Source organism: Giraffa tippelskirchi, chromosome 11, assembly GCF_054371585.1.
Source record: "Giraffa tippelskirchi isolate mGirTip1 chromosome 11, T2T-mGirTip1v1.2.pri, whole genome shotgun sequence".
Taxonomy (NCBI): Eukaryota; Metazoa; Chordata; class Mammalia; order Artiodactyla; family Giraffidae; genus Giraffa; species Giraffa tippelskirchi.
The window spans coordinates 123,717,151-123,731,093 of NC_137285.1; the positions used below are offsets into that span (position 1 = coordinate 123,717,151).

At 53.6% G+C, this 13,943-nt stretch overlaps 1 protein-coding gene and 1 pseudogene across 4 annotated transcripts in view; one reads left to right on the forward strand and one right to left on the reverse strand.

Annotated features, from left to right (window-relative positions):
• The window catches only part of ARAP1 (ArfGAP with RhoGAP domain, ankyrin repeat and PH domain 1), a 64,003-nt gene that overhangs the window by 22,429 nt on the left and 27,631 nt on the right, over positions 1-13,943 (reverse strand). For all 4 annotated transcript variants that reach the window (XM_081539473.1, XM_081539472.1, XM_081539475.1 and 1 more), the window contains 8 exons: positions 5,799-5,968; positions 5,146-5,213; positions 4,445-4,575; positions 4,147-4,302; positions 3,554-3,623; positions 3,136-3,256; positions 2,509-2,711; positions 1,964-2,073 (listed from right to left, as the gene is read on the reverse strand). In XM_081539473.1, the coding sequence (XP_081395599.1) occupies positions 1,964-2,073; positions 2,509-2,711; positions 3,136-3,256; positions 3,554-3,623; positions 4,147-4,302; positions 4,445-4,575; positions 5,146-5,213; positions 5,799-5,968 (1,029 nt within the window). The remainder of the gene's footprint in view (positions 1-1,963; positions 2,074-2,508; positions 2,712-3,135; positions 3,257-3,553; positions 3,624-4,146; positions 4,303-4,444; positions 4,576-5,145; positions 5,214-5,798; positions 5,969-13,943) is intronic.
• LOC145526634 (small ribosomal subunit protein eS12 pseudogene) lies at positions 137-514 on the forward strand (annotated as a pseudogene).

Below are 13,943 nucleotides of genomic sequence, written 5' to 3' on the forward strand. Positions count from 1 at the left end.
AAGTGCACCCAGAGGACAACAGAGAAGCAGCAGCAGGTTTCAGGGGGTACAGAGATCTTTTCCCTCTGGCTCCTTCTCTATTGCCACCAAGTCTTACATGTGCACTCAAGATTTAGCTCACCCATAACCCACTGCCATGGCCAAAGCAGGTATTGCTGCTGGAGATGGAATAGATGTCAACACGTCAACACGAGAGGTGTGAAGACCACCCTCATCCATTAAGTCCTAGTGTACTGAATCTGCAAAATGCCAAGGCTTTAGCCAAGTGCTAAGCCCATCTCTGTGTGCTTACATCTGACTGTGTGAGCCCACGTGTGTCAGGCTGGTGGAGGCCCTTGGTGCTGAACACCAAATCAACCAAATTAAAGTTCATGACAACAAGGAACTAGGGAAAATGGGCAAGGCTCTGTCAAACTGACAGGGAAGGAAAACTCCAGAGAAAGTGTCCACTAGTCACATGGTGGTTAAGGAGGATGGCAAAGAATCTCTGGCCACAGATGTCAACCAAAGATGACTACGAATGTAAGAAATGAACAAACACAAACCTGGCTTTCAAAAAAGAAAAAGAACCCTCTGGTGGTCACAGATAGACAGCCAAAGGGTGAGGAAGCAGGAGCCAGGCCAGGGAGCCCACAGGCCTACAGCCTGCAGGAGAGGGGCCAGCTGGAGGTGAAACGTGACAGAGGGAAGAGAGGGGTGGTGACAGGTCTGCCCAGCGGTGAGCAGGAGAGGCGGGGTCCCCGTGGGTGGAGACGGGGGCCAGGGAGGAGCAGTGAGTTGAGGAGGGACAAAGCGGGGAAATATCCACAGAACTATTAGACGTGCAGGTCTAGAGCTCAGGAGAAAAGAGCCACTGGAGGCAGAGCAGATCTCACTAAGGGCAAAAAAGACAACAATGGGACGGATGGTGATGCTGTGTCAGATAATAGCTTTACAGAAACGGGCATGATTCTGCTCACAGAGAAGAAAACTGAGGCACAGAGTGGTCACATGATTTGCCCAGGTCGCATAGTGACCCAGTGATGGGCCCAAGATATTACACTGATTGTATCCCCCTGAAGTTCAGAAGTTGAAGCCTCAAACCCCAGTGTGACTGCATCTGGAAATAGGGCCACTGAGGGCGGTAATTAAGGTTAAATGACGCTGTAAGAGCAGGGCTCTGACCTGACAAGACTGGCTACTTTATAAAGAGAGGAAGGGACACCGACATCCCTCTCTCCACGTACACAGAGCAAAGGCCTGTGAGGACCCAGGGAGGAGGAGGGGGCCACCTACAAGCCAGGAAGAGAGGCCTTGCCAGAAACTAACCCTGACAGCATCTTGACCTTGGACTTCCAGCCTCCAGAACTGTGAGAAAATAAACCTGTTGTTTCAGATCTGGGGTCTGTGGTATTCTGTCACGGCAGCTGAGCTGACTGATACAAAGGACTTGAATCCAGGCATGACACAGAGCCTCAGAGATGGCGACTGAAGGTCTGTGAGTGGGCAATTCTGTCCAGGGAGAGGACAGAGAACAGAGACAGATCACTGATGGACAGCTGAGGTCAGAGGAAACCAAGATGGTAGAGTCCTGGAGGCTCAGGGAGGAGCACACAGGATGGGCACGAGACAGGGAGTGAGGAGCAGCCTTGGATCTCAAGCAACCGTTGGTGACAGACAAGCACCTGTGAGGGGAGCAGGGCAGGCTGTAGGGATAGCAGGGTGAGTGGGCGGTGCAGAAAGTCCACATGGGAGCCGTGTGGCAGGGAAGGGGAGAGAGTGATGGACAGAGGGACGGGTGTGGGACTTCTTGGAAGGGATCAGAGCAGGTTAGCAAGTGAAGGGCAAGGCCCAGCAAGGTGGGCGGGGCTGGGAAGAGAGGAGAGAAAAAGAACCTAGAAGAAGGGGCAGGCTTCCTCCATATGCAAGAAGAAAATACGACCAGGGAGTGAGGATGCAGGTGAGCAAGGGGCGGGAGGCTCACCTGAAGATGCGGTAGGGGGTGGTGAGGTCGAAGCTGCGCCGGTCAGCCGCTTCCTTCACATTGCCCACGCTCATGTCAATGAAGGTGATGCCGATGCCCAGGCGGTACTCCTGGTAGTAGGAGGGAAGGGGTGAGGGCAAGGCTGAGGGGTGGGGCACAAGACCCAGGGAAGGGGCAGAGACGAAGGGGAAGTGGGACTTTAGGGACTAGAAAGTGCCCAGGAAGGAGGTAAGGGAGGGCTCAGGAATCTGGGCATGGGTAAATGGACCTCGATCAGAGGCCATGTAGCAATAAATAGGGGGTGCAAGAGCCAGGGTAGTGATGGGAGGGTAACGCTTAGGGATCAGGCGGGAGAAGGGGTCAGAACGAGTGGCAGGACGAGGCGGCAGGCAAAGGGCTGAGTCAAGGGAAGAGGGAAAGGGCAAGGGTAGGGATGAGGACCTACTAGGTGGGGCTGAGGGACCAGGTGGCTGAAAGGCGGGACTAAGGGACTTGGTGGGCAGGGGACAAGGGAGAGGTTCAGCAGCCTGGCAGACCAGTCACACCTCCAGATTCTTGTAAAGCTGCACTTTGTCCCCAACCACAGCCACATAGAGTTTATTCTTGAAGCCACGTAGCTCCAGGCTGCCAGCATGGTCATGGGGCTCTGAGCCTTGAACACCCAATGGGTCAGCACTAGACATGCGGGCCCGGGCACGCTGCTCAGCCACCACCTGCTGCAGGGCCTGCATCCACTCCTTCCGCTCCGCTGAGGGCAAAGGGAAAGGGGAAGCCCGAGCTCAGCCAGGCAGGGGTTCCCTCAGGGTTCCCCACTCCAGGCTCCTCAGGAAACAACACTGCCAGAAAGCCCACCCGGACTAGCCCTCCTGTCTCTGTCCCATCTCCAAGTTCTCTGATGTGGACCAGCTCAGGCTTCAATCCCAGCTGTGCCACTTAGGGTGGGCAAGGCACTTGGCCTCTCCGAGCCTGCATCCCCTGAAATGGGGATGTGTGGTGCTGAGGATTCAGTGGTGTCTCAAGCATAAAGTTGGTCAGAGGGGGCCCTCCCCTCCCCCACTTCACAGAGGGTCGACTCCTCTCTGGGTCTGATATGGGGGGAGCGGATGTTCCCTGGTTCTCCTCCCCCACTTCTCAGGCTGAACTGCGAGTCTTCTCTCCACCCTACTCCCTACCATCACTCTCTGCCCGGAAGGCAAAGGTCCGGTTGTTCGTGATCACTTCGAACTTTTGGTCCCCAATGGCAGCCACTCGGGAGATGCAGGCCACAGGGACAAAGCGCTTTGAGTAGGCATCCTACGGGAGAGAGAGGAGTCGGGAGTGTGGGGGTAAGGACCACAGAGGCCCAGGCCCTCCGTGACTCCCTCAACCTCTACTGAAATGAAGGCGGCAGCCCCATCTCCCACAGGTGGTCAGTGACAGTCCCTATGCCAACTCGGGCCAAGGCCATGGCTGGCCAATGGGCCAGGAGGACACAGTCCACGCAGTCAGAGTAGAGTTCTGGTGAGGACTCATCTAGGCAGAAATTCTGCCTGGGTCCACTGTCAGGGTTCAGGATGGAGCAGGGTCATGTCAGGGACTATCAGGCCTCACCTTGTTACTGTCAAAGTATCGCAGGTGATTGGCATCCAGTCTCACCCATCGCTTCTGATAGATGTAAGATCTGGAGAGGGAGACGCAGAGCAACAACAGAGCAAAGGACTGGGAGTTAGGAAGCAGTTCCAGGATCACCCCAGCCCGCTCTGGCAGTCACATACAAAGTTAGGAACAGTCAGATCCAAGGCAGGAAGGATCTCAAATGGTCATGGAGAAGAAAATGGACTTTACCTACAGCAAGAGTGAATGAAATCAGACTCAAAGTAGGACTTCCCGGGGTTTTTCTTGTTTTGTTTTTGGCCATGCCCTGCAGCCCGAGGGATTCTTAGTTCCCTGACCATGGATCAAACCCGTCCCCCCTGCTTTGGGAGCACAGAGTTTTGCCCACTGGACCACCAGGAAAAGGACTTCTCAGTTCTAAGGGTAATAACACATAAATCTGGAGGGGATGATAGGCAGTTACCATCTACCTAGAGGGAGACCTGCTCAAATAACCTTGTCCCATCTGGTTTTCCGATCCGTGATACCAACATACTAGACTGAGCCCATTCCATGCAGAGTACCAGCACAACCCAACAGGCCTCACTCACCCCTGCGGTGGGTTCTTGTCCAGCCAGCCAGCCTTGATGACCAGTGGGGTGGGGGTGGGGCCCACGGGCAGCCCGTCCATGGGGTGCGGGGGAAGCTCAGGGGTCACGAGGCTGCTGGGCAAAGATGAGCTCAGGCTGCTCGCGTGCCAGTCACCACTGAGGGGAGAAGAGTGGGGGATGAGGGGGCCAGAGTGGGAACTCCCACAGGGCTGGGGTGGAGGAGATGGAGAGAACAGGCTGGGCATGGGGAAGGAGAGTGGCGGGGTGGGAGAACCACCTGAGAGGAGTGGACACTTACTTGGGGACACGCTCGTAGGCATAGTCATCCTCATCTTCATCCCCTTGGTCGTCTCCAGACAGGTCCTCCCCCTCACTCAGCAGACTGGCCACACGCACGGCCCGTGGGACTTGACTCGTTGGGGGCTCCTCCTGCCCCCCAGACCCACTCAGTGTCATGCTCTCCTTCAAGCCCGAGATCATACCACTAAGGGTTGCCACACCCCCTCTGTCCAGGCCCAGTGCCCACACAACTCGGCACTTCTGTTTCCTCATCCACCTTTCCTCCCCAACCCCTGGCAGACTACCCAGGGACCCAGGGAGATGGGGTCACACAGACAGAGAAAATCAGTGCAGGCAGGGGCCCAGGTCAGAGACAAAGACACACAGATAAAGAAATAAAGACATGGATGGGAAGTTAAGACACTCAAGAGAGACAGGGACACAGAAAGTGAAACAGATAGACACAGGGACAGACACCCCAAAACAGAGGGAGAGAGGGGGTCACACAGCCATCCAAGATGCAGCTTAAGACTAGATCTGGAGCCACAAACCAGAGCCCCCTGACCCTTGCACAGCTGGACAGAGAAGAGAAAGGGAACTCTCCAGGGAGTCGGCTGCCCACTCTCTATTGGGTGGTCCCCAGGGTCTGAAAGGCAGCGGGCAGCCCACCCTCCATGCTGACAGGCAGACAGCCCAAACCCTAACCACCGCCTGCCCTACCTTCTTGGTCATCACGGCAGCTGGGGCCCTCGGCCCCTCCTCTGGGACCTCATCATAGTCAGAGTCATCTGGGGAGGTAGACGGGTGGGAGAGACTCAAGAAGCAAGGAAACCAGGCCTCCCCCAGCCCATGAGTGACCCGTGCCCCCACTCTGGCCTGGCTTTCAAAAAAAGGCACAAGGGACAGGAAGTGCTATTTATACTCTCGAGACTTCACAGGACAGCATTAGGGGGTAGCCAAAGGAGAGGCCAGGCTGCCACAAGGAGGTCTAACTAGGCAGCAAGCTCGGGGGTCAGGGCAGGGACTCTCCTAAAAAGACTAAAACAAAAAAACAAGAACCGAGATTCAAGAAAAGTGGACAAGCCAAGGAAAAGCAAACTGCCCGTGACCATGGAAAACAGTCCTAGACTCTAAACCATGAGTAACTCAAGAAGTCTGCCATCTATCCCCACCTAACAGTCAGCCGGCTAGAGAGCTGGGTGCTGTCTCCATTCAGAGGCTGAAGGGAAGGATGCTCACCTGTCCAGGGTCACACAGCGGGTCAGTGGCAGGGCCCAGGACAAAGGGGAGCACAATCCTTGTATCCTTATAGACTCTTCAGCCCTGAACCCAGGCTACCCGCCCCGAGTCCCATGCTGCACTACAGCACTCACCAAACTCCGGGGGCAGGCGGGGGGGCTTCGGAGGGACCTCTGGGGGGCTGCAAGGTGCAGATGGGGGCTGAGGAAGCCCCCTGGGGAAAGTGGCCAGGGGCTCTGCAGGCTCCGGTTGGGGAGGGGACGGTGATGGTGGTGACAGTAACTCCTCTTCCTTGGAGGGAAGGCTAGGAACAGACCAAAAGTTGGGCATCAAGCTCAGTGTGGCTGAGTCACTGAGTCAGCAACACTGCAACAGGGCCAGGACTCAAACTCAGAGCCCCCAGCTCCCCTGAGCTTTGGCACAACTCATTCATTCCACACACTCAGAGAGAAGCCTGCCTTGCCTCACTCTCCTGCCCAAACCCTCCAAGCTCCCCCAAACAGGTGCCTTCCTTGGCTTCATGAGCTAGCCCTGCACTGCTGGGCAGGGTCAACTGGCCCCAAAGCGCTAACCTTTAGCCACATGTACCCACTGGGTCTCTACTCTAAAACAGGGCTGAAGACCAGAAGTGGGTGGGAGATAGTTTGCTTCCCAGCCTCGGGAATCAGGGAAGGCTGGACCTGAGCTTTTAAGAATAAGAAGGTGTTTGTCTGAGAATGGATGAGACAAGACCGAAATGGGCATCGAGGCCAAGGGCACAGACCAGAGCCTCAGAAACCAAGTCCTGAGACAACAAGTCGTGGATCTCTGGCTCACAACCACCTTCTTTCTTGTCGTAGATATTCACCATCCTCTGGGTACCCTCAGACCCCTCAAACTCACCTGAACCCACCACACTCCCTGCTTCTCATCTCTGCTACCCCTGACCCAGGAAGCCCTCCAGACTCCAAGACCTGGGCTCCCACAGCCACTAGGCTCCTGTCTGTCTGTCCAAGCACAGATCACACTGCTCCCTGCAGGCTGAGCATCTCCAAAGGGCTTCAGTATCAGAGACACGGGTTTGAACCTTGCCTCAGTCTCAGTTCCTGTGTGCCCTGGGGCAAGCACCTAGCCTTTCTGAGCCTCAGTTTCTTCTTTGGTGAACTGAGGACTACCAAACCATTGTAGCAGGGTGGCTGGAGGATTAACCAAGATGTGGCGTGTCACGGGCCAACACACACACCAGCCGGATCAGGTGCCCGAGCCCTGGAAGCCTGGCACCAACTGCCGTCTCTGCCAGCGTCCAGCAGGGGCCGAGAAGGAGCACCAGAGTGGTGGGCCACTTTCTCCACCAATGATCTCAGCCTCTCTACTGCCCAGTGTCCCTGGCAGTGGCTGACAGTGAGTGACCACCAAGAAAGCAAGGAAGGGCTGGGCATGAACACAATGCCAGGCCCTGGCTCCTGCTCTTGCCTCCTCCAGGAGTACCTTGCTCCCTGGTTTCTGATCAGAGATCTCAGTTCAGTTCAGTTCAGTCGCTCAGTCATGTCCAATCTTGCAACCCCATGGACTGCAGCATGCCAGGCCTCCCCATCCATCACCAACTCCCAGAATTTACTCAAACTCCTGTCCATTGAGTCGGTAATGCCATCCAGCCATCTCATCCTCTGTCGTACCCTTCTCCTTCTGCCTTCAATCTTTCCAGCATCAGGGTCTTTCCAAATGAGTCTGTTCTTCACATCAGGTGGCCAAAGTACTGGAGTTTCAGCTTCAGCATCAGTCATTCCAATGAATATTCAGGACTAGTTTCCTTTAGGATGGAGTGGTTTGATCTCCTTTCAGTCCAAGGGACTCTCAAGAGTCTTCTCCAACACCACAGTTCAAAAGTATCAATTCTTCGGCGCTCAGCTTTTTTTATAGTCCAACTCTCACATCCATACATGACTACTGGAAAAACCATAGCTTTGATTAGACGGACCTTTGTTGGCAAAGTAATGTCTCTGCTTTTTAATATGCCGTCTAGGTTGGTTATAACTTTGCTTTCAAGGAGTAAGCATCTTTTAATTTCATGGCTGCAGTCACCATCTGCAGTGATTTTGGAGCCCCCCAAAATAAAGTCTGTCACTGTTTCCCCATCTATTTGCCATGAAGTGATGGGACCAGATGCCGTGATCTTCATTTTCTGAATGTTGAGCTTTAAGCCAACTTTTTCACTCTTCTCTTTCACTTTCATCAAGAGGCTGTTTAGTTCTTCTTCGCTTTCTGCCATAAGGGTGGTGTCATCTGCATACTTGAGGTTACTGATATTTTTCCTGGCAATCTTGATTCCAGCTTGTGCTTCATCCAGCCCAGTGTTTCTCATGATGTACTCAGCATATAAGTTAAATAAGCAATATACAGCTTATGACAATATACAGCTTGATGTACTTTCCCCATTTGGAACCAGTCTGTTGTTCCATGTCCAGTTCTAACTGTTGCTTCCTGACCTGCATACAGATTTCTCAGGAGGCAGGTCAGGTGGTCTGGTATTCCTATCTCTTTCCACAGTTTGTTGTGATCCATACTGTCTAAGGCTTTGGCACAGTCAGCAAAGCAGAAATAGATGTTTTTCTGGAACTCTCTTGCTTTTTCGATGATCCAGCGGATATTGGCAATTTGATCTCTGGTTCCTCTGCCTTTTCTAAGTCCAGCTTGAACATCTGGAAGTTCACAGTTCATGTACCGTTGAAGCCTGGCTTGGAGAATTTTGAGCATTACTTTACTAGCATGTGAGATGAGTGCAGTTGTGCGGTAGTTTGAGCATTCTTTAGCATTGCCTTTCTTTGAGATTAGAATGAAAACTGAACTTTTCTAGCTCTGTGGCCACTGCTAAGTTTTCCAAATTTGCTGGCATATTGAGTGCAGCACTTTCACAGCATCATCTTTCAGGACTTGAAATAGCTCAACTGGAATTCCATCACCTCCACTAGCTTTGTTCAGAGTGATGCTTCCTAAGGACCACTTGACTTCGCATTCCAGGATGTCTGGCTCCCGGTAAGTGATCATACCATTGTGATTATCTGGGTCGTGAAGACCTTTTTTGTATAGTTCTTCTGTGTATTCTTCCACCTCTTCTTAGTATCTTCTGCTTCTGTTAGGTCCATATCATTTCTGTCCTTTATTGTGCCCATCTTTGCATGAAATGTTCCCTTGGTATCTCTAATTTTCTTGAAGAGATCTCTAGTCTTTCCCATTGTATTGTTTTCCTCTATTTCTTTGCACTGAGATCTACTCATCCTTTAACTTCTTACTCAATGATGCCCCTTCTCTCAAAGTTTTTCCTGACTGCTCCTTCCTGTTCCCCTAGGCCCTGCCCATGTTATTCTCTGTGATGAGCTTTTAGATGAATTATTCCAAGTAACCTGATTTTTAGTAATGCCTTCCTTTCTGCCAGGTACTGTGCTAGCATCTAAGCCAGACCTGAACCCTGACTCCACAGTCTAGATGCTTCTTAGGACACGTAGTGGCTACTTCTACACCACCCTGAACCCTATCTTCTTTCTCTCTATAGGTAAGGAATGGACAAAATTCTTTCTCCCTAGAAACCTGATAAAGATGGTATGTCAGCCACGCTCCCAGGCAACACTACCTTTGGCAAGAGTGGCTTGAGTGTGGAACTGCACCTGGACTGGGAGAAACCATAAGTGATCTCTTGACCTGGGGGAGAAGCTGGAGCTCTGGGCTTCCCAGAGTGTGGTGGCTTGTTACTGGGCACAGCCTGTGCAAGGGACCTGAAACCACACCTGTGAGGTTGTTAGAAGACATATTGGCTCCTTGGAGCAAGAGGTCTCCAAGCCAGGGTGGTTCCCACACTTGTCCGCTGTCTCATTCCCCACCCTCAACCTGCCCCCTGGAGGACCACAGAGAATGGCTCCCAGACAGCTGTGCGGATGGCAGCAGTGATTGCCAGGAGGACCCTCCGGCAGAGGAAGACCCACCACTGTCCTAGTGGCCAGCTCTTCCCTCTCTCTATGCTTCTCAGAGAATCTGATGCCAAGTGGGCCTAGGGTAGGAGTTTAGCTGGACCTACGAAGACTCCCCCTACAAAGAGCACTGTACTAGGCTGTCTTTCCAACGTGACCCTGAATCTCTTTAGGGCAAGAGCAGCCTTGATCTCGACTCTTTATCCCCACAGCCCACCTAGTACAGGGCCTGGCTGAGATAGCAACAAGAGCATGTTGGATGGATGGGTAGGTGGATAGGTAGGTGGACAGGTTGGCCAATAGGGTCAAGAGGGAAGCAAATAAAAGGCAGGCCCGAGGGCATGACCTGTGGTATCAGCTCCCAGTTGGTCAAGTCTAAAGTCCAAAGCAGACTATCACACACAGTCTCCCAGACTCTAATAGGAAGGGGCCCTTGGAGGCCCAGCATGCGATCAGCTGAGAGCAGAGCTCCAGGATGTTGGATCAGGACCAATCAGACAGGATCAGAGCAGGGGGGACAGCCTCTGCCCTTCCAATGCCAAGCAGGGCTGTGTGGGCCTGGCTCCCTGCCTCCCCCAGGACTGAGAGCCAGCACTGAGGCAAAGGTGATGGCAACAGAGCATCCTCAGAACCCAGGCAGCATCAGCCCTCTCATCTCTGGCCCCCAGTCCTTCCCCACCACCGTCCTGATCATCTGTGAGGGACCCGCCCTTCCTGAGGCCTGGCTCCCCAGCATGTGGGTTCCCTAAGAAAAGTGCCATACCCTCCTTCTTCACTACTGTATGCCCAGCACTCAGCAGGGATTAATAAATGAAGACCTGGATTACTTAATCCTTATTAAGTATGTGTGTGTATATGTATATTTTCCCAGGAGCTTTAAGTGGATTCATTCATTTACTCATCACAAGGGTTCCATAAGGGAGGGCTTCTTGTCATCCCCACTTTACAGACGAGGAAACTGAGACACAGAGACAGGAAGTAATTTGTTCTTGGTCCCACAGCTAGGATCACCCAGGAAGTACAGCACCACAGCTGCACACTCCACCAACAGGGGCAAACAAGGCCACAGCTGGGATCCCAGGGCTTCTCTGAGATCCACCTTCTCACACTGGCTACAACTCAGGATCTAGACAGCTCTGAGTTGATGTTCCATCCAAAAGGAAATGTGATCACATTTCTGATGGCCCTGTTACCATAGTGATAAGGGAGAGAGGAACAGATGCTAAGGGCTCCTTTCCCAGCAAAGCCTTTGCAGGAAAAGGGTTGTGTGCCAAGAAAGCGAAGCAAGGGGACCCCACGGGCCTCCCAATCTCATTCTAGACATCTCTTACAGGAAGCCTCCTAGCTGATTCCCTCCTCCCTGCCTACCACAGAGGACCAGGGCCATGCTGAGTCAGGGCCAAGACCAGGAAAGGAGAAGTGGTATCAGGAAGGCACAGATGTGGGAAATCCCAGGGGACGGGGCAGTGCCCACAGAGTGACCCAAAACCAGCCAGAGTCCTGACCACTCAGTGCCTGCACCCCTTAGAGCAGCCCCAGCTTCAATCTGCAGCTGAAGCCCAGCTGGGATCCTCCCACTGACCCCTGACCGCACAAGACCGGAAGATCAGTCCCAGGCCTGAGCATGGACTCAGCAGCCCTGGCTCTGAGCCACTGCTCACACCACTTCTTCCTGCCTACATCTCCCGGCCCTCTCCCTGCATCTCAGCCTGTGGAAAGCCTGTCTGTACCCCCGAACACGGCTCAATAGGCCTCCTCTGGGAAGCCTCCGAGACGCCCACGCAGAGCTGCTCTCCGCCTGCCCTTCATTCCTGGCCCCTCTGCTCCTTCAGCCCCTTTCTTCTCTATCCAAGTGGCATATGGACCCATCTGCTCCCCACATTATGCCCAGAGCAAGGCTGGGCACTCTAGGGCAGTGGCCACCCCAGCCTGGGCCCTTAGCCTTAGGAGGTTTGTTTCACTAGGTTACAGGAAATATACACAGCCAACCTTATATATCTATGGGTTAGGGGACACGTGAGGGTCCCAAGCCAGAATGGGTAAGAGCAGAGGAATAGGGTGACCATGTAATTAATCATATAAATGATAACATTTCTAAGAGTTAAAAGAGGCACTTTTTTTTTTTTTTGCAGCATGTGGGATCTTAGTTCCCTGACCAGGGATCGAACCCGTGCCCCCTGCATTGTGGACAAGTGCAGAATCTTACCCACTGGACCACCAGGAAGTCCCCAAAGAGGCACTATTAATAACCATGTCAGGGCACAGGTGCAAGTGGGCCTCTCCTGGACGAACTGAGACATGTGGTCACTGCAGGTAAGAGACAGAGCTTGGCAGCCAGGCAGCCCTGGGCCTCCAATCCAGCTGAACCACTCATCAGTCTGTGTCCTTACAAAGCATGTCACTTCACCTCTAAGCCTCAGGTTCCCCTCTGATCTGCTTCCTGGCTCGCTGATAACCAGTAGAGAGCCATGGTCACAAGTCATCAACACAACTTTCTCACCCTAGCTGTGGCTGGGTGAGGCCACAGGGCCTCAGGCCCCACAGGCTGAACCGGGAACCTGCTTCACTGTCCCTCCTCCAGGGTGGCCCCTGGCTCTCAGTCACCCCACAGGCAGATGGGCCAGGATGCAGGACGGGGCAGTCTGAATATCTCAGGCTGGCCTGGAACTCATCCTCCACTCACACTCCAGCCATCCTGAGTTGAGCTGCTTTCCATAAATGCGGACTTGCAGGCTTTTGCCCATGCTGTTCCTTCCACCAGGAACACAGCTCCTTGCCCGGCCACCTCCTACTTTTTCTTCCAAAGGGGCCAAGTCACACATCCTTCCCCTCCACTTTGTGCCTCCTTTCGTATCCCTGGCTGGGTTGGGGTCTCCTTGAGGCTTCTCTAGCCTTCAGACTTCTGAGCACTCAGTATAGTTATATCTGTCATTGTCTGCTTCACTGTACTGACCTCAGAGGACCAATGACCCAGGTCTACACCCCGTCCTGAGTCAGGACCTTCCCCCTAAAGGGTCACACAGGCCTTGGAGGGACCCAGCCCAAACCAGCCCCTGGACTTTCACCAGCAGGGCCAAGAGGTGGGGTCAGACTACGGTTTGGACATGTCGGCCTCCTCTCCTGACCTCCTCTACCCACAGGGGCAGACTTTCACAACTGCCCATTTCCTCGTCCTCCTCAGGGCCCAGGCCTTAGCCCTGTGCTTTTTTATTCCTCCATGGCTGCCCTTGTCCTTCCTTCTCCATCATGAGGCCCAAGGCTCAGCAACTCTAGCACTTTCTGGGTTCTGTTCTATTTACTTCTGCCCAAGCCACAGTGGAGAAAGCCCTTCCCAGGGTCTCACTCCTTAAGACATGATGTCTGCGGGACGCCTCTCAGCTTTTGCATAAGCTGTGAGTCCTCTCAAGCCAATCCCTCTCCATGCGACAGCATCACCGAACACAGAGAGGGCTTCAGTGACTGCGTTTTGAGTGAATGAACGACCACCCCACTCACATACTGAATACCAGAGGTCAGCAGCTCTCCATGCCTCCATAGACCTGTGCCTGACTACCTGGCATACACCTTCAAAACCAAGGTTTCACCCAGCTCTTTGCAGATCCCCTTGGAACAATATAAGTACCACTAGCTAAGTATCCCCTTTGTGCTAGGCATTCTACTGGGAGTCGGTTTTTTTTTTTTCATTTAATCCTCATGATGACTCATATCATCAACTCTCCTGTGCTCAGGACACGCCTCCACCCAACTGCTCCCTCCTCTAAGCTCACACAGTTGGGTGCCCTGCTGTCACGGGCAGCAAAGGGCTGAGGCCCAGGGCTCCTGCAGCAGCTTTTCACGCCTCCCAGGCCTGACCCAGTGCTGGCTTGTAAAGGCAGTGGGGGGAGGAAGTTCACTCTTCAGGGAGCACACGACTGTACTAGCCCCTCTCCCCTACTTTGGGCTGGCCTGGCCAGAGGAGAAGGTGCAGATGTTTGCTGGGCCCTGTGGAAAGATGAGCCAAGGGTGCAGGGGCGGGCCAGGCACACAGACAGAATCTGCTTAGAGGAATCTCTATGCCCTCAGTGGCCCAAGTACAGGGTTACTGAGTTCATTAAGGGTCACAGCAATTGGGGGGATCCCCCCAATAACATAGGCACACCCACCACACCACCAGGAAGAAGGGGTAGGAAGACACCAACTAAGGGTCAGCCCTTGGCAGGTCTCCCTATCGCCTGGATGGGGAAAGGGCAAGAGGGCTTGGGTAGGTGAGCTTCCAGAGCTACAGCACCCTTGAACTTGACCCTGAGATAAGTCACCTAAGCCTCCAAAGGGAATCCTCAGGGGGGTGCAGGGAGCCAG